Source organism: Mus pahari, chromosome 18 (assembly GCF_900095145.1).
Source record: "Mus pahari chromosome 18, PAHARI_EIJ_v1.1, whole genome shotgun sequence".
In the NCBI taxonomy this organism is placed as follows: Eukaryota; Metazoa; Chordata; class Mammalia; order Rodentia; family Muridae; genus Mus; species Mus pahari.
The window spans coordinates 17054884-17078168 of NC_034607.1; the positions used below are offsets into that span (position 1 = coordinate 17054884).

The 23285-nt window shown below is 51.0% G+C and overlaps 1 protein-coding gene across 6 annotated transcripts in view; it reads right to left on the bottom strand.

Moving 5' to 3' along the window:
• Nucleotides 1-5: 5 nt before the first annotated feature.
• Daam2 (dishevelled associated activator of morphogenesis 2) overlaps nucleotides 6-23285 on the bottom strand; it is a 112472-nt gene continuing 89192 nt past the window's right edge. For 5 of the 6 annotated variants that reach the window (XM_029531238.1, XM_029531234.1, XM_029531236.1 and 2 more), the window contains exons 15-25: nucleotides 21964-22071; nucleotides 18900-19006; nucleotides 17587-17671; nucleotides 15267-15373; nucleotides 14980-15068; nucleotides 10430-10598; nucleotides 9856-9963; nucleotides 8098-8158; nucleotides 6678-6809; nucleotides 3463-3633; nucleotides 6-3093 (exon numbers count right to left, since the gene is read on the bottom strand). In XM_029531238.1, the coding sequence (XP_029387098.1) occupies nucleotides 2872-3093; nucleotides 3463-3633; nucleotides 6678-6809; nucleotides 8098-8158; nucleotides 9856-9963; nucleotides 10430-10598; nucleotides 14980-15068; nucleotides 15267-15373; nucleotides 17587-17671; nucleotides 18900-19006; nucleotides 21964-22071 (1359 nt within the window). In that variant the 3' untranslated portion in view covers nucleotides 6-2871. Of the gene's footprint in view, nucleotides 3094-3462; nucleotides 3634-6677; nucleotides 6810-8097; nucleotides 8159-9855; nucleotides 9964-10429; nucleotides 10599-14979; nucleotides 15069-15266; nucleotides 15374-17586; nucleotides 17672-18899; nucleotides 19007-19746; nucleotides 19891-21963; nucleotides 22072-23285 lie in introns of all 6 variants that reach the window. The other variant, XM_021217625.2, reaches the window with a different exon arrangement.

A 23285-nucleotide genomic window follows, 5' to 3' on the forward strand; every position in this document is an offset into this window, starting at 1 on the left:
TAGTCTCTGCACCCAGAGGCAGTTTGACAGATGGGAGCCCCAGACTCAGCTATAGCTATCGCGAGTGCTTGGCTTGGGAAGCAGAGGGTCCTAGTTGACACACCCCAAACAGTGGCCTGGCATGGCAGCTTCTCTAAGATGGAGGAGATGCCCTGTGCCCTGTACAGAGGTATGGTGATGGATGTTTAGCCATGGGCTCTTTCAAAGATGAACAGGTTCACGTGACACAGAGTTCCCAACTCGGGCTAGCCACATAACCTCAAATGGCTTGCAACTTTCCAGAAAATGTACGCAGGCACTCATGGAACTGGGAGGAGCTTGCTCCAGCCTACCACCTGCTCTGTCCATTCCAGCACAACCCACAAGAGTCCACACGGGAAGAAACGTTTCTAGGCAGGCTAGGGGTGGGGATGGATTTAATTTTTTTTTTTTTTTAGTATTACAATATATTCTTATAAAAGGGTGCTGGTAAAACACTGTAGAGTTTTGTACATATAAACCTTGTTTGTCTTCTGCAGCAGCTGGTGAGAGCAGCCTTGGCATGAAGGTTGGCCGATGTCCTGGGGAGGTGGTCGCAACTCCCCAGTTGGTGGCAATAGGAGTGGACAGGGAGAGCCCATGCCTGTATCCACCCACCTGGAGAATTGTCCTTCCAACCCCTGAACAAACTTCCATCCTGGGAGGGGAATTGCTGCTGCTGAGACGGGATGTGTTGTCTGGACTATGAATTTTACATTGTGCACAAAACTAACTGGAGCGGTTGGCCCATAGGCAGCAGGAGGGTTGGGTGGGTATTGGGGGAGTAGACTTCCTCATTTAATGTTGAGAACCAGCCTATCCACCTCCACTGAGCACCAATCACTTCCTGCTGAGTCGCCCACAACAGTCCATGGTCCAAAGCACTGTTGGAATCTGGTTACAAAGACACACAGTACCAGAGCCACCGGCCGGGAAGCTATAGACAACAATAAATAGAGAAGGCAGAATTCTTTGGGGACGAGAAGGCTGGGCTCTGGAGAGATACCAGGCAGCTTTTCTGAAGAGCCAATGTGTCCCTTCAACAACGTTCATCTTCCTTATTTCTCTTGGTGCGTGTCCCGTCTTCATGGCGGTTGGGAAGATTAGGCCCAGCCATGCCTGTCAAGTGTGACAGTGTAGTCCATCCTTGTCCCCTGGTCCTCACATGGCAGCCTGACATCCCAACCAGTTTCGGAGAGGATTTGAAGATGTCCAGCACCAGCCTTAACATTCTTATAGCTTGCTCCCCGAGGGGTGGGGTGGGGTGGGGGCAAGGATGGGGAGGTTCTTTTGCTTATGCAGATGAGCATTAAAGCTCTCCTCCATAGCCTTTCTTAGAAGTCTTTTGTGCTCTCAGGCTGGCTTCTTCACACCATACTGGCCAGGCCTCCACTTGCTGAGATCTCTTTCAAACCAATGCACACGCCTTGTGTCTCTCCCCACAACTACTATGGCCCCACCCCCTTGGGAATCTCCTGTAGGAAGACAGGCAGTTACAGAACCAGCACTGAGAGCAGCCCACACTCCGCTAGTAACGACCTTGATCAAGCCAGTGGGTTAGAGAGAAGAGCCAGGAGCTGGTGGATGGTAATCAGGCAAGCTCGGTCTCAAGATCAGAGGGAAGAGGGGTGCATTTGACAATAAACTTACATGGTGTTGATCCTACCAGGCTCCATGTATAAATGTGACTAGATGTAGCAGTGTCACCCCACCCATACCATCAACACAGCTGAAGATGGGTGGACGGGACAGAAGATGAGTATGAACGGGGCCAGAATGAGCCCGTGCAGCAGGACTGAACGGAACAGCACAAATGTACGGGCACACCCTGGACTGAGCTCTTCTCAGTCCCCGTCTAACTGTCTCCCTCGGAGTGACAGTTAAATACGGAGGGTAGTTCTAGCCCTCAGGAGCAATTCCCTAAAGCCAGCTGCAGCCTAGTGTATGGAGCTCCCTGTGGCCTGCGGGTGGAGACTGGAGCCACTGTGGCATAGCAAGGGTCAGCTGAGGGTGATGGTAGATGGGGCATTCTCAGCGGAGTGGGGATCTGAGGTCTCTCTCCAAGACAGTGGTCAGGTGACCTTGGGGTTTCCCCTAGGGCCTATGCCTGAGTCTGGTGAGGTGATGACAGAGTCTTTCTTGGACACCCCTCCTTACCAGAGCCATACTCTAAGCTGATGGTGAGCCAGAGTTCTGGGAACCGGAGAGCAATCTGGCGACCAGAAATCAGTAAATAGGATGGAGGTAGCCGGGGAAGAAGTGAGGCCCTAGGACTTGGTGTAGGAAAAAGGCACAGATAACTAAGTCACTTGCTGGCTCTGGTCCCGTTTTTCTGGGACAGACTAGAGCTTATCTAGCTAGAACGCATAACCCCCTGTTTCCCATCCCAGATCCATGTTCTGTTAAGCTGTCTTTTCGGATAGGAGCATACTGCTGGCTCTCAGGTTCCACTCCACCACCACATACTGTACAAAATGTTGGGACAAGAAGGTCTCCCGGGTCTTAAACAGCTCTGTGCCAACATGAGGTGTGGAGAACAGTGTCACCCAGCCTGGGTGGACCTGCCAGGGATGCCCAAGATAGTCTTAGAGAAGGATGGCCAGGAAGGGGAGGGGCACAGACAGAGATGGACAGAAAAAGGATGAAAATGGGTAATATACAGGAGACAAGCGAAGACCCTCTCTCAGTGCGGGAGACACCCGGTCTAGCCGCACGCGACACCCAGGACCCAGCCCAGGACTCCCAAACCCAGTTTTCCAAAATCACTGAAGTCATTGCTTTTTCTATTCAACTCCTCTCTCCTAATCCCTGTCTCCAGGCTTGCTGCTATGTGGTCAGTCCCCAGTCCCCAAGTCAATAATTTAGCCTGTTTATCGCCCGCTCGCGGGTGACCTCCGGGACCTGGCTCCCAGGCCGCTTCCGGTTACGCTTGAACTTGCTTAAGTCCTTGTCGAAAACTTCTCCAGAGCGCAAGGCTGACACTAGGTCATCGAACTCGCCGCTCTCCTCCAGGGCGCCGCCAGCCAAGACCTTCCGCTGCCTCTGCCATCTCTCTTTCTCACGCTGTTCCTTCAACTGGGGGGGTGGAAAGGAGAGGCGACTTAAGGACACAGGCGAGCTGCTGGCAGCCCTCTTGGATGCTATCCCAGTGCGTGGCAACCCGTACCCTGGACATACTTCCTGCCAGGGACCACTCTTCCTTTTCCCAAGATGCTCCACTCTCCCCACCTTACATGGTCTCTCCCAAGTTAGGAGTTGTCTCTTCTGGGGCTAATGGCATCCTGGAAAGTGCACCCCCCACCCCATCTCGCCCCCATCCCCCATCCCCCACCTCCACCCCCCACCCCCCACCGGCTCCTGTTTTACCTCCCAGACTCTAAGCAGCATCCCCCCACTCCCACTTCTGCTGCATCCTGCCCCCTGCCAGGCCCCAGCTCAGCTCACCATGAATTCCATGCGTGCTCTCCGCTCATCTTCCTCCTTCCTCCTCCGCATGGCCTCCAGGTCCTGCCGGGCCTCCAAGAAGGCCTGCAAGAAGGTGTCGAAGATACCAAAGAATTCATCCGGCTGCATCTTACTCTCCTGTTCTCCGAAGTGTGTCAGTGCCTTGGCAAACTGTGAAAGACACGGGTAGAGGCGTGAGGAGCCCAAGCGCGCAGCCTGTTAGCTTCCAGCTGAGCCCAGTCCAAGCTGGGGGCTTGTAGGCTGGCTCCGAGACAGGTGGTTTGAACCCTAGGGTTCGCCAATGCAAACTTTACAATTCATTGTCTGTTCGTTCCTTGTCTTCCCTGTTATCCCTCTCCACCAAAACCGTGAAGCTGACTTCTGGGGAAATTGGTTGAGACTACTTGACAGTCTGCCTTTGTGCCACCTCTGCGTCTTTTTGTATTGTAGATATGGGATCAGGAGAGATGTTGACCCGGGCAAGACATTTCTAACGTCAGGACCTCCCTGTCTGGAATGGAAAAGGCTCTCCCAGGACACCTAGTCATCAGGGGACTCAGAGGATGGGTGACCTGCTTGTCCCCTCTGAGACTTAACGTCTTCACCTGTCAAATGGAGATCAGCTTCGCGATGCTATTGTGAGAGAGAAGTGGGGTGACAGAAAGAAGCAGCTGACTCTGTACCTGGAGCAGACACTGCCCTGCCTCTGCCTTAGCATAACTCACAACAGCATCTAGGAAACACATCACCACACGTAGAGTCCTCCTGGACCAGAGGCCTGTGCATCTTCTGGGAATTTGCTGGAAATAAATGCTTGCTGTCCAGCCCGACCCTGGGTCTCCCGAATAAGAACCTCACATATGGGTCTATAGGCATCCGCACAGAGGCAAGTTCAAAGTTGAGTGGGGCTCCCATGATGTTCACCCAAGTGACCCAAACCCTCGGATTCTCAGTGTTCACATCTGTTGAATGGGACTGTACTGGCTAATTTTGAGGCAACATGACACAGCTGAAGTTATCACAGAGAAAGGAGCTTCAATTGGGGAAATGCCCCCATGAGATCCAGCTGTAAGGCATTTTCTCAATTAGTGATGAAGAGAGAGAGGCTCCTTGTGGGTGGTGCCATCTCTGGGCTGGTCATCTTGGATTCTATAAGAAAGCAGGCTGAGCAAGCCAGGGGAAGCAAGCCAGTAAAGAACATCCCTCCATGGCCTCTGCATCAGCTCCTGCTTCCTGACCTGCTTGAGTTCCAGTCCTGACTTCTTCAGTGATAAACAGCAATGTGGAAGTGTAAGCCAAATAAACCCTTTCCTCCCCAACTGCTTCTTGGTCATGATGTTTGTGCAGGAACAGAAACCCTGACTAAGACAGGGACTATAAACTTTCAGCAAACCCATAAGGTAGGTAGGCTAGGGACTGTGAACTGGTGGTGGGCTGGGGTGGGGCTCTTCCGGTAAAGCGCTTTCCACGCAAACACCGTGACCCGAGTTTGATCTCAAGTACTTCAAGTCTGGGTGTGTTGGTGTGATATCTCAATTCTGGGGAGATAGAGGAAGATCTTGGAGACCTGTGGGCCAGACAGTCTTCTCTAATCATTGAGCCCCAGGTCCTAGTGAGAGACTGTTTCAAGAAATAAGACAGTCAGATCTGAGGAGTGACAGCAGAAGTTGGCTTCTGGCCTCCATTTCCGTGTGTACAGGATCACGCACCTGCTTGTGGACGTTGTACATCGTGGTGCGGAGCCTAGTGCGCACCACGATGTACAACGTCCACAAGCAGAAAAGGCTCTCCCAGGACACCTAGTCATCAGGGGACTCAGAGGATGGGTGACCTGCTTGTCCCCTCTGAGACTTAACGTCTTCACCTGTCAAATGGAGATCAGCTTCGCGATGCTATTGTGAGAGAGAAGTGGGGTGACAGAAAGAAGCAGCTGACTCTGTACCTGGAGCAGACACTGCCCTGCCTCTGCCTTAGCATAACTCACAACAGCATCTAGGAAACACATCACCACACGTAGAGTCCTCCTGGACCAGAGGCCTGTGCATCTTCTGGGAATTTGCTGGAAATAAATGCTTGCTGTCCAGCCCGACCCTGGGTCTCCCGAATAAGAACCTCACATATGGGTCTATAGGCATCCGCACAGAGGCAAGTTCAAAGTTGAGTGGGGCTCCCATGATGTTCACCCAAGTGACCCAAACCCTCGGATTCTCAGTGTTCACATCTGTTGAATGGGACTGTACTGGCTAATTTTGTGTCAACTTGACACAGCTGGAGTTATCACAGAGAAAGGAGCTTTAGTTGGGGAAATGCCCCCATGAGATCCAGCTGTGGGGCATTTTCTCAATTAGTGATGAAGAGTGGGAGGGCCCATTGTGGGTGGGACCATCTCTGGGCTGGTAGTCTTGGGTTCTATAAGAGAGCAGACTGAGCAAGCCAGGGGAAGCAAGCCAGTAAAGAACATCCCTCCATGGCCTNTGCATCAGCTCCTGCTCCCTGACCTGCTTGAGTTCCAGTCCTGACTTCTTCAGTGATAAACAGCAATGTGGAAGTGTAAGCCAAATAAACCCTTTCCTCCCCAACTGCTTCTTGGTCATGATGTTTGTGCAGGAACAGAAACCCTGACTAAGACAGGGACTATAAACTTTCAGCAAACCCATAAGGTAGGTAGGCTAGGGACTGTGAACTGGTGGTGGGCTGGGGTGGGGCTCTTCCGGTAAAGCGCTTTCCACGCAAACACCGTGACCCGAGTTTGATCTCAAGTACTTCAAGTCTGGGTGTGTTGGTGTGATATCTCAATTCTGGGGAGATAGAGGAAGATCTTGGAGACCTGTGGGCCAGACAGTCTTCTCTAATCATTGAGCCCCAGGTCCTAGTGAGAGACTGTTTCAAGAAATAAGACAGTCAGATCTGAGGAGTGACAGCAGAAGTTGGCTTCTGGCCTCCATTTCCGTGTGTACAGGATCACGCACACACATGCATCAAAGTAAAATTTAATAGTGATGCTTATGGTGTCTGACTGCCTCAGAAGTGGATTGGGATCTCTGCAGTGTGAGGCTGTCATTGACTGCCTTGGGGGAGGGAGGAGATGGGAATTTTCTAGGGTGTGAGGCTCTGGGTTTGTCCGTGTCCACAGTCGGACCAGGGGAAGACGCCAACTCTACAAAGGGATGTGTTGAGGAGCTGTGTGGTCAGAGTGGGCACTGGGCCGTCTTTACCTTATCCCTGGCCTCATTCAGCTGGTCCTCCAGCTCTGAGAAGCTGAAGCTAGACACTGTGATGAAGTCACTCATGACAGGGACGAACTTGTCATTGGGGTCTCGTGCCTGGTGTCTCTGATATTCCAACTCCTGGGAAGGGAGAACAAAGCACATTTTAGACAGATGGTGTCCAGGGGCTACAGCGTGCCTCTTGGCACTCACGGGATGTCACATAAGCCTTTGGGAAAGCCGATGCCATGCCTGGGGTTTTAATTCTAAAGGTAACCAGGACTTTAAGAATTGTCGGTCTGTACAGCCATTTGTACCTTTCCCTTGCCTGTCACCACCACTGTGTTGTGGGCATTGATCCACACTCCAAGGAGCACTTTCCAGGACTGTCAAAATGGAAGCAACCACCCAGGGCAGACACCCGGGATCCAGCCTTTGTGCCCTCTCACAAGTCCTCAACTGAGATCCTAAGGAGAAGCAAGGGCGTGGGATCTCACGCGTGGATGCACACTTGTGACATTATGAGACAATGTTGTCATTTACAAAGTGCACCCTTGGAAGTGCACAACCAAGCATGGGAAAATACCATCGTAAAAAATTCTCATAATGTCTTAAGTAAGTTTGTGGTTTTGTGTCAGCCCTGTGCATAGCTCTCCTGGGTGACATATGGCCTACAGGTAATGGGTTGGACACTCCTGTCAAGTGACTAGGTTATAAGGGTCTTGTGAACGGGTTTAGTGGCCCTATACCAGAGTCCCAGGGAAGTCTGTCCTTTGTAGCAGGTGAGGACACAGTGGGAAGGTGTTACCTATGAGGGCCAGGCCCTCACTGGACATTGGTCCTACCAGGACTTTGGTCTTGAATGACCCACCCTGCAAAATTGTACGAGGTAAATGTCTTTTGTTCATACAAGCTATTCCATTGATTTGTTTGAGCTACCTCAAAGGACTAAGATACCAGAGTCCCCATCAATGGACGAGCCCTCAGAGCCTTTACCAGCTCAGGCATGAAGGGAAAGAATGTAAGATGGGATATCTCAAGGGGTGCAGTCCCCCATTACCACACTTCTGGACACCCTCTGTAGCCTCCACATTCACTATGATCAAACATGAGCACGTGACAGTCTTAGGGTTAAGTCCAATACGCGGACATCTCCTGCTCAGTGACATAGAGACAGTCTCAGACAGCCCCTCTTTGGGGATCTAAAGGTAAACCCCAAGTAGGTGAATAGCTTTTCCTGAAGGCTCTCTCCGCTACTACTGTCTCCCCTTCCCATTCAGGAGCCCTGGGTCATTAAAATGCACCACCCAGGGCTTCCTCTGTCTGAGATATGTGTGTCTTGGGTTGAGGGTGGGCACTGGACCCAGTGATGGAGTAACATTGGCTTTTTCCTTGGACAGCTTCCCCACCAAGCCTGGCATGCACTCACCACTTCCACTGCTTGGAGGCCTCTCCTGAGAATGCTCACCTCCTTCTCCAGCTCTGCCAGGCTGTGGGAGACAGGGAGGGGCAGAACCTATCAGCCCTGAATGTGAGGGGCCATGGGATGGTTCAGAGAAAGAGCAGCGTGAAGCACCATGGCCTTGAGTCCCAGCCCCGCTTAGGCCCCTGGCATGTGGCTGTGGCATGGCACTGCCCTGTGTGCCCGCTGGCAATTCTGTAAAGTGTCAGTAGAAAGCTCCACTCCATAGGTCCTTCCATATGCTGTGTCTCACAAAGCTCGAGTGTGTGTGTGTGTGTGTGTGTGTGTGTGTGTGTAAATACAGGTGTATGGTGTGTGTTTGTGTGTCTAAGTACAGGTATATGGTGTGTGTGTGTGTGTGTGTATCTAAGTACAGGTGTATGGTGTGTTTGTGTGTGTGTCTAAGTACAGGTGTATGGTGTGTGTGTGTGTGTGTGTGTGTGTGTGTGTGTGTGTGCATAAGCATGTGGCAGTCAGCAGACACCAGGGTCCATTCTTAGGAGCTGTCTAGTTTGTTGTTGTTGTTTTGTGTTTTTAATTTTATTTTGGTTTTGGCTTGGGTTCTAGGAATGGCACTCAGACCCTCCTGTTACCTGTGGAATTCTCTCCCAAGCCCTATCAAAAGCCTCCTCACCCTGGCGTCTGTCTGGCTTGGGTTTCTTTCTTTCCGTTATGACTAGGCCGTGTCTACCATCATTTAACAGCATGTTGGTGGTATTTGGAGGTAGAGCTTTGGAGGGATCATTTTGAGACGATGAGGTCAGTCATGATGGTGGAGCCTCCAAGATGGCACGGTGACTTTTCGTTGTCTGTCATAGCCTGGGATGCCGCTGCCACGCTATAGTAGCAGATCATGGCCATGCTCTTAGGCTTCCAGTCCCACAGAGCCGTGTGTCAAATACACTTCTAGTTTCTGTAAGTTGCCCAGTCTCTGGTGTTTTGTTATAGCACAGAGTATCTCACATAAGGCTTGATGGCTGTTACCCTTAGTGCTTCTGTTTCTCACAGACCGCAGGTTAAGTCTCATGGCCTTAGCAGACACTGTAGATGCCCTACCCACTGCAGGTCAGGAGCCCCATTCTTCCAACTGACTGGGCTTTTTTTTTTTAATGTTCTCTCTCTCTCTCTCCCTCCCCCTCCCTCTCTCTGTGTGCTACCTACATATAGGTCTGTGCACCACATGTGTGCCTGGTGCCTGAGGGGGCCAGAAGAAGACAGAGGGCATCAGATTTCCTGGAATTGAAATTGTTGATGGTTGTGAGCTGTCATGTGGTTGCTGGGGATTAAACTTGGGTGCTCTGGAAAAGCAGCCAGTGCTCTTAACCTCTGAGCCATCTCTCCAGTACCCAGATGAGCATTATTTTTTTTAACTATGGGTTAGCCCCCTCTGCCTGTTAGAGTCATAGCCACCACCCCCTCCAGGCCACTTAGCCAGTGTGCTGCATGGCTAGCACACTCCCTAATGCCCACCATGGGATAACCAGAGAGTTCCATTTGCCCACAGTGCAACTGTCTCAATTATTGCTTCTAAGAATGTTAGTGGCATTCTTTCTGTGCACGGTTCACTTTTCCATTCTTTTGGTATTTCCAGAATCACCTTTGAAACTCCATCTCTGACTGCTTCTCCTAAAAGCGTACCCCGAGACCCTGCCCATTCCTAGCATCCCCACAAACGGGGGAAGCCAGCTGGTGTGGTCACAAGGAAGGGGGGGGGGGACTGCTTACTTGACTTTGGCGGCTTCTGATAGGTGCTGCAGCTCCGAGGGTATGTTCAGGATATCCGGGAAGTGCTTCTCCAGGATCATGATCAGGTAGTGAAGCAGAGAGATGTTCCTGTGGGTGACAGCTGTGTCATGGGACTGGAGAGTGGAGGGGGCTCCGGGGAAACCAGAGGGAGTGTGGAGGGAAGGCAAAAGCAATGACTGGGCCTGAGAGAGATGGCTCAGTGGCTGAGAGGGCTTTGTGCTCTTCCAGAGGACCTGAGTTTGGGTCTGAGCACTCACAAATGCCACTAACTCCAGTGCCAGGGCATCCAATACCCTCTGCTGGCCCTGACCGACAACTCCACCCATGCACACTGCTCATGTGTGTGAGAGAGCACATGCGCACAATGTGTGTTTATGAGTGTGTATGCGCGCGTGCGCGCGCGCACACACACACACACACACACAAATAATTCTTTAATGTTTCTAAGAATAAACAAAACAGCTAGAATGGAGAGATAGAAGAGAGTCGGAGGAGAGAGGGAGAGAGTCTCAGATGGCGTGAGACAGGGCGAGGAAGATCATAGGTCCCCCACCTGTCAATGCTGGACTTGGTGTCAGCGATCTTGTTGAGGCTGGCTACCCGGAAGCCGTAGGCACCGCCACGCTGCCCCTTGTTCATGAAGTTACCGATGGCTAGGACCACCTCCAGCACCTGCTTCAGGCGCTTGCTGAGAGTCAGCTCCCGGGAGGCCAGCAGGATGGCTGAGGGAAGAGGAAACGGGATGCTGCAGACAGAGCCGGGCAGCAGGCGCTGCCTCTCCTCTGGCTCTCCGGGAGATTGATGCAAGGGCTTCCCTTTTCAACTCGTGGGCAGAGACTATGCACTCCGGTCCAGATTCCTCCATGTCTTCCCCCTCACCACCTTCAGGACAAAGCTAGTGTGTCCCCAGAGTAGACAACCCCATAGAATGGTTTAGAATATCTTGTCATGCACATAAAGGTTATTATACTTTTCACAAATAAATGCTTGAATACGGCAATGTTCCTAGACCTAGCAAATTTTTTGTGCTTTCTGAATATCTTTATTATGGGATGTTTGACACATTGTGAAATTCTATATTGTATGGTCATGTGGATACATATGTGTATGCATGTGCACATTGTATGTGGAGGTCAGAGGACAGTCTAAGGTACCATTCTCAGGAGACAGCAGCATCTGAGATAACAGTAAGAGGACTAAACCACCCTGTTGTCTCTGCCTCTGCTGGTCTGAAAATTCCTGAAGATGCTCATTATGAAGGTAAAACGATAGCCTTTGGGGCTTGAAAGATGATGCCCCAGTGGGTGGGAGTAGTTGTTATTGAAAGAAAGAGGACCTGAGTTCAAATCCTCAGCACCAATGGAAAAGGCCATGGGAGAGAGGGGGTCAGCCAGACAAGACGATCCCGGGAGCTTGCTAACCAGACAGTACGGCTCAGATGATATGCTTTAGGTACAGCGATGGACTGTGTCCCAAAAAGCAAGGTTGAAAGAGAGGAGGACACCTCATGTCTGAGGTTCCTCTGGCCTCTGCATGCACTCTCATGAGTGTACATTGTACATACATGCGTGCCCATGCCACATACACACAGAGAGAGAGAGAGAGAGAGAGAGAGAGAGAGAGAGAGAGAGAGAGAGAGAGAGCAAACACAAATACATATCACATATAAAGGAAAACCCCAGACAAAAAGTTTGCAGGAAATTTCAAAGACAGGTTAAGAAACTAAGTAGTCATGAAGAAGATATTATAAAAATAAGAAATAAGTGAGAGTTATCCAGAAAGCCTTTAGATCACACATACCACGCATAGGCACATTCTATGGACTAAAACCAACCGTGTTGTGAATGCACACTTGGGTTGTTCCCGGCATGTGTGTGTGTGTGTACATGTGTAAGCATTCATATAGAGACTGGAGACTGACATGAGGTGTGTCTTCCTGTCACCCTCCACCTTGTCTTTGAGACACGTTTCCTCAGTGAACATGAACCCGGCCCCTTCGGCTAGGCTAGCTGGCCTGGGAGCCTCAGGGGTCTGTCACTCAGCATCCACTGCACTGGGTTATAGGCATGCCACCAAGCCCAGCTCTCAGGATTTGGAAATGTGAGTTCTGGTGTCAGGTCCTAATGCTTATACTGCAAGCCCTTTACAAACTTGCCATCTCCCCAGCTCCCCCCAGCCCAGAATTTTCAAAACTACAGACCAGAATGCATAAATTGCCTTGTAGTGGAATAAAACAAGGCGCTGAAAACTGAATAATAACTAGAGTATATAAACTGGGAGAGATTAGGGAAGGGGCTCCGTTTATGCAGCCATGGGGAAGCCAGCATCCATACTGGGCTCAAACCTTCCAGTGGAGCTGCTTTGAAATCCCCCACACTCCTGTGAGTAACCCCTCACTGGTTCCCAAGGGGGAGCTTCGGGGGCTTTAACTTAGATTTGTCACTGGGGCCTTAGCAAATGCTAAGGCACACATTGCCTAGCTCAACAGCCCCCACCACCATTGTGTGTGTGTGTGTGTGGGGGGAATTCTTAAGGCATAAACCAAAAAAAAAAAAAAAAAAAAAGCAATGGAAAAATCACTCATAAAACACCATCCCATTTATAGAAAATTCAAAATAGAAATCATCCACAAAAAAAAAAAAAATCAAGATATCTCTGAGGCAGAGAGAGAAAAGCTTCCCAGGTGGTGGTGGCGCACGCCTTTAATCTGTCCACGCACTTGGGAGGCAGAGGCAGGAGGATCTCTGTGAGTTTGATGCCAGCTTGACCTAAATAGTAAGTTTGAGGACCGTCAGGCCATGTTGAGAGATCCCGGAGCAGGGGTCAGGGAAGGGGGCTTGGCTGATGAACGGCTCAGCCCTTACAGTGAAATCTCACAAGCAAAGGACCAGAAGGGAAACACAGGCAGAGCCGGAGCACATTCAGTTCTTGACCTGCGTTGATTACACGGACAGGAAGGGGAGGGACTTACGAATCGCCCAGAATGAATGGCTGTATTTAACACGGCTGGGGATAGTTTTTCTAAGGTTGGTGAGCTGTTTGAAAAAAAATCTACAAAGGGATAGCCTTTTTAAAAAAACGCTAAAAATGTTGGCAAAACAGAAAATGATAGGGAGTTGAGAGGAAATCGGGAGATGAGAAAACGACCATCTGCAAAGCTGACATTTCAGACGTCCGCGAGAATAATGCGCGCATGGATGCATCCATAAAGATATTACACTTGCCGGCACATTCACCCAGGCTATATTTAGTGCATCTGCTTGTAATGAGAATTGGTGATTTTCGTGTGCTCAGCAATGAATGTATTCATAGGGAGAATATATTCAAAGGGGAACTGGGAAATTTGTCAAACCCGGTAAACCGAATTGAAGCAACTTCCCCCGGAGCCTCGTCTGGGGGACTAGAGGTGGGTGTCAATAGCTCGGTACCCAGCTGAGGCGGGCTCAGTCTTACCTACTTCAGGAATACTTCTGGGAGACCTAGAAGCTCAACTCCTGACGTGGCTATGTGTGTACGCCTTCAGGCACCGCTCCCCAGCCCTTTAAGGACAGCAGTCGTCCCTAGTGGGTGGATGTCTTTTGGATCCCACCTGTAGAAGTTTGATATTCCCCCAAATATTTTGTTCTCTCCAGCATGTCTTTCTCCGTGCAGCTTGATATTAAAGAGACACTTTATGGACCATCCTGGCTGAGTCATGGAGTTTAAGTTCTTGCTCCTTGGAGCAACTAACAGTCTAAGATGAAAGCTTTCCAGTGCCTAAGCCACTCTGGTTCCAAAGTTCCAAATGGCCACCACACACGTTTGCTTAACTTAAGGTGCACGATTAGTGGACCACCCACACCTTAGCCTGAATGCTTGCAGCAAAAAGAGGGTACAGATGAAAATAAGGCCTTGCCCACCACCAGGGCAAGGAGATACCACAGAGATGACTGATCTATTCTTTATTACAATCTGCAGGTCCCTGTTGCACGCCTATGGGTGTACATACTAAACACTGCTTCCTTTATCTCTACAAACTCCTACTGCAGGAATCCCAAGGCAGCCTTTTGAGAAAGCTCCAGCCTGCTCTCTGAACTAGGCATCTCAGAGAGTGTCCAGCAGGGGGCGCCTGTGTCCGGCTATGCCCCAGCAGGGGGCGCCTATGTTCTGCTATGCCCCTAGCCTGACACCCTGAGCCTCCAAGACAGTCTCTTGTTTTGTTTGTTTGTTGTGTTTTGTTCTGCCCTGTAAGTCTTGTCCTTACTCCAAGTGAGCCCCCAATCAGTTTCTCCTGCTTCTGCCTTGCTAGGTGCACATATCTTGCCTACCATCCTGCCCTCCAGTGTTCCCACAGCTTCCTGAGCCCTGCTCCTCTGTTGTCCCCACAGGCAGCCCCAAGGATATGCTCTCTGACACAGTGGGTGATTAGGGGACAGGAGGAAGGGGATCAATTGGAAAGACAGCAAACATCTACACTGCTCCAGCATTCCTCAAGGGATCTCGGAAATGGCAATGATGATAGAGGAGGTCGGTATCACCCAGACACCTCTCGGGACCACCGTGTGCAACTTGCTGCCTTTCAGTGAGCTCACATTTAAGCAGACATGCCCAGTAGAGTTTGTGATCCCAGTGCTTCTTAAGTAGGAAAGAATGGATGAATCTGAGCATGCCAGGCCCCAAGAAGGATGCTGGCTACATCCCTATTTACACACACACACACACACACACACACACACACACACACACACACACACACACACCTCTGGGGAGCCAATCCCAAGGCCGAGGAAAGCATCATGTGATTGGCATGTAAGCCAACCTGGACAAGAACATTTCTCCATAATAATTATAGTTCAAAGCTGGTGGTGCGCTCCCACAGTCCCATCACTTGGAAAGTAGAGGCAGGAGGATTAGGAGTTCGAGGCTAGCCTCAGCTACTTAGTAAACTAGAAGGCTATACCACATGAAACCCTGATGCAAAATCTAAATGTCAGAGTTTTAAATGTTATACTTGATTTGGGCATCTCTCTGGGGTCAGGGGAAGGCAGATGTTTTCCTCTGCCCCATCGATCAATCCCCAGATACGTCCCCTCTCCGGGTGTGCACTGCAGGCTCCAGCCCTACCTTCTACTTTGGGCTTGGCCTCAGCCAGGCGCTCCTGGAACTTCTTCTTGAAGAACAGGGCCTGTAGCCGCTGCTGGTAATGGTCGATCCTGTGGACAGGGTGGGCAAAGTCGCAGGCGAACCCATGGCTCAAGGTAGCCCCCAGCTTTTTCTTGGGCTACTCTTCCCACCCTTTCCTTGGCCAGAGCTGCTGCCTGAACCCCATTTCTCCTGCTATACCTGGTGCCCTACTGTCAGAGCCGGGCCCTGAACCTCCTCTTTCCTGCTGTGCCCAATTCCCAGCTGACCTGCTCATTTCATAGAGGAAGCGATCTGCACGCGCCATCCTCTCAATCTCATGTTTGTGTTCTTCCAGGAGATCAATGTCGCTCTTCTCGGGGATGAACTTGAGGAGCTGCAAAGAGCAGGCGTGAGTCACGTGGGAAGCAGATGGATGTACAGTCCATACAATGTAGAGAATTTCCTGCACTGCCTCTGCTCAGCATGAGGAGGGGCCTGCTGAGGCAGGAGGATTCAGGGCTGGGCTACATACCAATTTTTTAGGGTAGCTTGGGTTACATATCAGGTTGAAGGCCAGCCTCATCTATATACCAACTTCCAGGCAAGCTTGAGTTACCTAGCAAATTGAGGCCAACCTGCTCTACCCATCAGTTTTGAGGCCGGCCTGGCTAAGTAGTCCGTTTGGGTATCTTGCCTGAGTATGTAAATGCATGTTTGTACAGTGACTGTGGAGAAGAGAAGAGGGGTTTGTGAGCCTCCGAGTGGGTGCTGGAAGCTAAACCCCGGTCATCTATAAGAGCAGCCTGTGTCTTAACCCCTGAGTCATTGTTGGAAAGTATCCCTCTAGAGTTCACACAGGGGAACCTCCCAATTCACATGTTAATGGCATCTAGCAGGAAAGCCTTTGGGGGATAATTTGGGTTAGATGAGGTCACAAGAGTGAGACCCCAGTAATGACATTCGTGGCCTGATAAGAGCAAGAATCGCATTGCATCTGCTCTGTCTCCGGCCGTGATGTCTACCATGCTTTGGTACAGTCTAAGAACTCACAAGGTGCCAAGCAGACCCAGCACCGTGCTTTTGGACTTCCGAGCCTCCAGAGCCACGAGCCAAGTCCATTCTTACTTATAGATTTACTGGTCTCAGGTATTTTTGTCATAGTCACAGAAAATTAACCACATCACTATGTCCAATTCCCATCTTTTCACTCAACATAACCTGTAAGACTCATGCATGCTGTATACACTGGTTTGTCTTTATTTACTGCTTGGTTAGTATTCCACTGAAGGGATGTACCACAGTCAGTTTATCCACTTCCCTATTAATGAATGATCAGTTGCATTGCTCGCCCTCTGGGAGGTTTAATACATCAGGTTGCTATAATTGTGTTTGTGTATGACTTTTATAGTGGCCTTTCTTCGGTATGTGCCTAAGTGCGAGATTCCTGGGTAACAGGGCAGACACATGCTTAGCCTTAACACGCATGCCCAACGGCTCTGTAAAGTGAGGATGAATGGTAATTCCAGTTCTGCTTCCCCTTCATCAGCGTGTGGCTGTCGGACTTTAACTTTGGCTAATGGGTGGGAGTGTGACGCTCCTCTACCGTGGTTGGCTGTTTCTGTGGTGACTCCTGACACTGGGACCTTTCAGGTGCTCACAGGCTGCCAGTCACCGTCTCCCATCAAGCGATGGTTCAGGTCTTCAGCTCAGTTCCCAAACTGCTTCTCTCGCTAGTTTCTCACTGATCTGTAGCACCCCTTACCAGGAACACACATCATTTGTTATATGGACTCTTGGAAAATACTTTTTTTGTTATATGTACATATTTGTTATATGGACTCTTGGAAAATACCATCTACACTTTTTATCACCCGAGGGGGGAAAAATAACATATTCTCTGATCGACACTGACTCCTTTTCTTCGTTTTAAAAAATATTTTTAATTTATTTTCATTTATGTGTATGGGTGCTTTGTCGGCGTGTATGCCAGTACCATGTGTGTGCCTGGTGCCCACAGAGGTAGAAAGAAGGAGTCGGATCTCCTGAAGCTGGCATTATGAGTGATGGTGAGCCAGCATATGGGTACCGGGAAATGAACCTGGGTCCCGTGCAGGCGTCAAGTGCTCCTAGCTGCTGAGCCATCCTCCCTCCAGTAACCCAGCAGAGTCTCATGAAGCCTAGGCTGGCCTCAAGCCCCAGTGTGGGATTGTAGGTGTGCACCACCACCCTCTGTTTCTGTGGACCTCCAGGACATCGTGCATGCTTGGCAACTGTGCTCTTCGTTCTAATAAAGTTCAGCGGGCAGCGTGCATGTTTGCCGCTTTGCAGGGTCTTTCTTAAAGGACGCCATCGATGGACTAATGTGGAGAATGGATGAGGAAATGACCACTGCCACCCTTTCTTGAGACCTTGCTGGGACCACGAAGTTCTCTGGTGGTCTTTTCTGTAGGGAAGGCTGGTCCAGAAGAATTTCTAGAAACCTCCTCAGTGCCTTCAGATCTAAGTCTTTTCAACCCCAGGGATTCAGCCTTTCTGGGATCGGGTAGAAAGCGGCATGGCTGCCCCCAGGGTTGGCAGCCTCCCCTCCCCTCCCCTGATGGTCCTTACCTGCTCCAGCATGTCCTTAGCGAGGTCTTCTTGTTCGTCCATCCTCAAGACAGCCTGCCGTATCTCATCATTGGAAAGCTTCAACCTGTAACAAATCCACCTTGAGCAGTCTGGCCTGGCCCTTAGGATGGCCCCTGGGGTTTCTTTCCATACAGTATGGCCTCATCTTCTCCTCTCCAGCCCTCACTTTGAACCTGCTCTCCCTCCTCCTCTACAAAGCCATCCCAGGCCAACTTCATAATGGAGTCTAATTTTAATAAAGAGGAAATATGATTCACTCCATATATCCAATAATGAGTGTTTTAGTTCTCATCGAAGCCTGGGTCCCTGTTGCTTTGCTTGAGCATCCTTGGAACTGATGAGACACAGGAGATTAAGACAGACAGGCAGAGGCATTTTGACAGTCTCCTTTTCCTCCTCCACCCCTCCCTCCTGCCTCAAATGTCTTCAGCATCTCCATGGGAGAACAGAGCAGGGGGCAGCAGAACTCTCCCTCTCTGACTGCTCCCAGTTGCCAGCCAGCTTCTACTAGCCTTCCAGGAACGCCTCCCTCCCCCCCATCCACCTACATACCCGTTCTGTTCTCCACCCCTCCAGGTACACACCCACTGAGGACTCTAGGGAACCAGTCCCCCCCACCCCCATCCCCACTCCCAACCCCCCACTCCCACCCCCACCCCACTCAATGGAGGTAACCCAGGCTAAGGGACTTGTAGGAGGGCAAAGGGGGCAGATGTCCCAGAGGAGGCTGTAGGCGGCACTAAGAATAGAGCTTGGGGCGGTGCCCCTGACCCTGCCTGGGGGAGGCCCCCACACAGAAGCTGTGTTGTTAACACAGATACTGCTTGTTTGTTCCTAAGCCAGGGAAATGCTTCCAGGCTGAGATCATGCGGCTCCCAGGCCTAAGCAGAGTGGGCCCTCCATGGGCTCAGGGCAGCTCCGCTGGCAGATGCTCACTGGAGCCTCGTGGGCAGGGCAGTTTCCTGTCTACAGAGCCTAGTGCCGCTGCTTAACGTGGGCTGGGGGGGGGGCAGAGGTCTAGATCAACACCCACCCCTCTCTCCTCCAGGGGAAGTCAGAGAGCCAGCATCACCCCCCCCCCCCCATGTTCCTCTGCCACCTTTTCCCAGGCCTGCAGCTCAATGTCTACATTTGTTATTGTTCAGCAGTGCTCAGAATTAGCCCAAGGCCTGGCGCACGCTGGGCAGTCAAACAAGCACTCCACCACCAAATTATCCACATCCTAGCCCCTCCACTACCCATTTTTGGGCTTTTGGGGAGGGTCTCTTTCCCTGCTACAGGTGAGCACCTACTTGGAGAGAAGAATGATACAGTTCTGGGCCCTCCGGCCATCGATGACCGACAGCTCTTTAACCTTGCGGGACGTTAGGTAGATGTCCTCCGTGGAACCCAGTTCTTTCTGCAAATGATGAGTTACAGGGGGGGAACCCCTGAAGTAGATGCTCCACTCTTCATGCCCACCACCCAGACCCACCCTTCTTTCAAGGTGGGGGACGCCCCTGACCCAGTGGATGTAAAGAAAGAGTAAGAGAAGATGTGAGAGGCAAGGTGTTTAACCACCGACTCTTAAGAGAGGATGTAGGACCACCCTGGGCGAGAAAAGATGGAGGGTTCGTGAAGGGTCCACTTAGAGCTCAGCCTCTCTTGAGAAGACAGGAAAGGAGCTGTTCAAATGGAAGCCATAATTTATCTCTGTGGCTTCAGGCAATATGGTTTGCTTTAGCAGACATGTATACCCACCCAAAGCCTCCCCAAGGGCGAGTCGATTCAAACCCCCCCCTCCCCCAAATAAGGCCATAGTTTCTAACTCCTGGAGACCTCCAGCCTATCTCAGTGTGGCAGGACTAAAGGGTTTTACAAGGTCATATGGAAAAACAGAGGTAGAATCCATACTGAATTCACTTCTGGGATACCAGTAGGCAGAAATCAAAGATTCCCAGACCTCCTTCTGTTGGAACACCCCCCCCCCCAGTTCAGAGATGCTGGAGCCGTTCTAGCACACAGCTAGGGACTTCCCCAGAGCACATGTTCCAAGGCACACAACTCCAGGGCCTGCCAGGCACGCCATTTTCTTGGTGGATTTTCCCCTCTGGAGTTGTGCAGTGCCCGACATGTGTAGTCATGCTGGCAGAGCCTTGCCTTGGCACCTGCGGTTGATATCATGGACCTAGAAGCCTCCTCAGTTCTGTGGGCACTCGCCTCCGCAGCGGGCAGAGGTCTGCTCGAAGCCCCTCCGTCTCTCACATTCCCTCTCTCTCTCTGGGGACCCTCCTGCATGCAAGCCTACACGGACGAGTGAGAAAGGCTGAAGACAGTGCAGGCAAGCCTCCTCTCATGGACCCAGTTCTGGGCTACAGCCCAGGACAGTGGGTAAGGGACAGAACGTTCAGAGCCCCAAGAGTGACTCACCTGCTGAGAATCATATTAGTTATCAGCTCCTAGGCAGGCAGCAGCCACAGCCATCAGAGAATTAAACATGCACAATGTTAGTCAATAGGCAGGGGACTCAGGAACATCAAGACCAAGGTGGGCTTCCTTAGTAACTGTTCTGTCCTCTGTGTCCCCCAGGAACAGGAGACAGGAACCCGGAAAGAGCTGAGGACAGCAGCTCAGGGCAGACATGCACACACAGAACCCAAAGAAACAAACACCGGGCATACTGCCTCTTGAGAACCAGGGAGGCGCCCAATTGGGCCAAGTATCCCCCAAACATGAGAACTGGGACCCTGATCTTTGGCCACTGGTTCTTCCTTTGCCTTTACTGAGAACCTGATGAGCGGTTCCTCTACCCAGGTGAACTCTGTGTCAGTCCATGAACTTGAATCAGAAACCCGTGACGGTCCCCATCTTTGGGTCAGGAAAAGCAGATGACCTTGACTTTGCTCTTCTCCTTGCCTGTCTTATGTCTAAGAGGAGCGGGGAGCACAGCTTGTCCTGAGTCTTTCTTCCTGACACTGATGGAGTTGAAGCCATGGGCTCTGACCCTACCTAGAACACAGAGGACTCAGGACCCTTCTCTGCTCCGTGGCTCAAGGCCCTGGAGCCCTAAGACGCAGAGAGGTAGCCAGCAGGTAAATCTGACTTTTGCCATTACTCCAGTTTGACTTTAGTTCTAGATGCTGATGCGAGCAAGGCCCAGGCGAGCTGTGAGGGGTGGGACCGGCAGCAGGAAGCGGGAGGGTCAGAGGGTTTTTAAAGTCAGACTCACTTCTCAGGAAGCTGGGAGGCCTTAAGCCCCATATGGATTCTTTCCTACATGTCTCCCATCCCAGCTCAGGGCCTTGGAGTCTGGAAAGGCCAGTCCAAAAGCCCAGAGAATGACTCACAAGTGAAGGGAGGCATGGGCTTGCCCAACCCCATCCTGCTCAGGACACAGGTGTTCACATAATTCTTCCCAGCTCCTGCAGCTTTGATTGCTGCCCATGGCCAGGCCAGCTTAACCACAGCATGAGCTAACATGCTGCTTGGAATTAAGAGCAGAGGGTCAGATGTCACAGGCACCCACATTTTTAAATCAAATAAACAATCAGTTGTTTTCTCTGGAACCTCAAGACAGAGCTAGAGTGTCAACTCCACACTGCTCCTTTGGCTGGACCCCACATGACCTTGGCCCCTTGAAGGCCTCGTGAAGAGTCATCTCCAGGTCTGGACTTGGTATAAAGTGGAGTAGGGGACCCTCTGCAGACCTCTTGAAGGCAGGCCTCAGCAACTAGTCACCCACCAGAGCTCAGGACCCCTGAGTATACCAGAAGTCCTCAAAGCTGGAGTCCTGGGCCACGCAGAGATGAAGAAACAAGCATGCAAACCCTAGAAGGCGCGCAGAGAAGCAAGGGGCATAGAGCCCCTGATGCTCATCACCAACTGGACCTGCGGGTGGCTCCCGGGCATGAGAGCTATACTCAGGTTCCAGGGCCCCACACATCTTCAAAGCCACACGGGATTGGAGGATGAGAGCTGACAATCAGTACTCCCGTCGGTCCCCACAAGTGCTTGTCACTTTAGACCTGTATGTGGCTACAAAACAACCCCCCTCCCCACGATCCATTCTTGGTGGCTGGAGAAACTGGCCATCGCATGCACAGAGCAGAGAGCAGGGCCTTCCAGGCCCCAGCCCCAGTCTTGAACCCACGAAGTAGCACAGAGCAGCATCCATCTTCTTCCCTATAGTCTTAACATCTCAGTAGGAAGGTGTGTGCGTGTGTGTCTGTGTGTGTGTGTGCATGTACCTGCGAATGTATGTGTGCCTGTGTTATGTGTGTGAGAGTGTACATGTGAATGTGTGTGCGCCTGGGCATGCATGGGTGCAAGTCAAGATATGAAAGTCAACATCCAAGAGACCAGAGGGTACGATCTTACCTGGTGCCTCTGATACGCCGAGAACATTTTTTCAAAGTCTTCCAGGTCCAGAATCCGAAAGACCTGCGAGTCATCAATTTCATTCCACACGGTGCCAGAAACACGCTCCTGAGGTTCGGGGTAAGGAGAAGGACCGTGGTTGACCTGGCTCTTCTGTGACAGAGCCACCAAGATTTCCCTGACACCACTAGTCCCTGAAGGCACATGTTTCAGTGGCCAACGTCTCAGACTTCCGGAAAGGAGTCCAATAACACCATCCCTCTTCAACATCCCTCTTCTTCACTACTCTCCATAGAGACAGAAGACACCTGTCATCTCTCCCTTTCATGCGAGGACACATCGAAGTACCTGATAAATCACTGCAAGGGCTACAGAGTTGGGGTACCTATTCAACCAAAGGCAATACTCTGAGGGCACCCTGCAGGCCTGTTTTCCTGATGGAGTCCCTGAAAGCATGGCAGCTCACAGATATGTGGGATAGTCTGGGCCTGTGCATAGATTACATTTCCTGGATCTGAGATGATCCTTTTCTTTCCCAAGACCTTGTTCCTACTTTCCTCAGTCCCCAGAGAGAGGACATGTGCCAAACGCTGGGACATGCTGGTCCCGTGTAGTAACTCTGCTCAGATCAGCAAAACTTATCCCAATGTCCTGCTGGTCAGAGCCAGGGAAGGTGTGTCCATCTTTGATGTTTGCAACGGGCCTATAAGTTTACAGTTTCCAGCTCTCAGTTGAGGCAGCATCCCATTTTGTTTGTCTGTTTCTTTGCTTGCTTGCTTATTTGTTTGTTTTTGGAAGACCCTTGTGCTAGGGTTAATAGAAGCCCAAACTGCACCAGTAATCATGTAACTGGGTGTTGATGGTCCAGAGGATGGGAGTGTAGAGGGCAAGCAGAGACTAGGAGAGCACTCCTCATTATGCAGCCCCGCCTCCAAGAATCCTCTTCTCATCTAGAACATTATTAGTCTTTAGAACTAAAATCACCCGGTCACCTACTTGCATCTGTCTAGAGGCCAGCAGGCAACCTCCCCCACTCCCCTTCCTACCTCTCCTCCTCAGAGTTGAGAGTGTACCTTTCACTCACTTCTGTTTTCTTAAACTCAGAAAACGGGAGGCTAGGCCAGAGTCAAGAGGGAGGAGACATTCCTGTGGCCTTCCGAGGGCCAGGGACCCTCGTGTGGAATGCTGGGCTGGGAAGCTCACAGCAGCAAGGGATGCAGGCAACTGGCCAAAGCCAACACAGACAGATTCTTTTCGTGGTGGAAACAGCCACTGTGTGTGTGTGTGTGTGTGTGTGTGTGTGTGTGTGTGTGTGTGTGTGT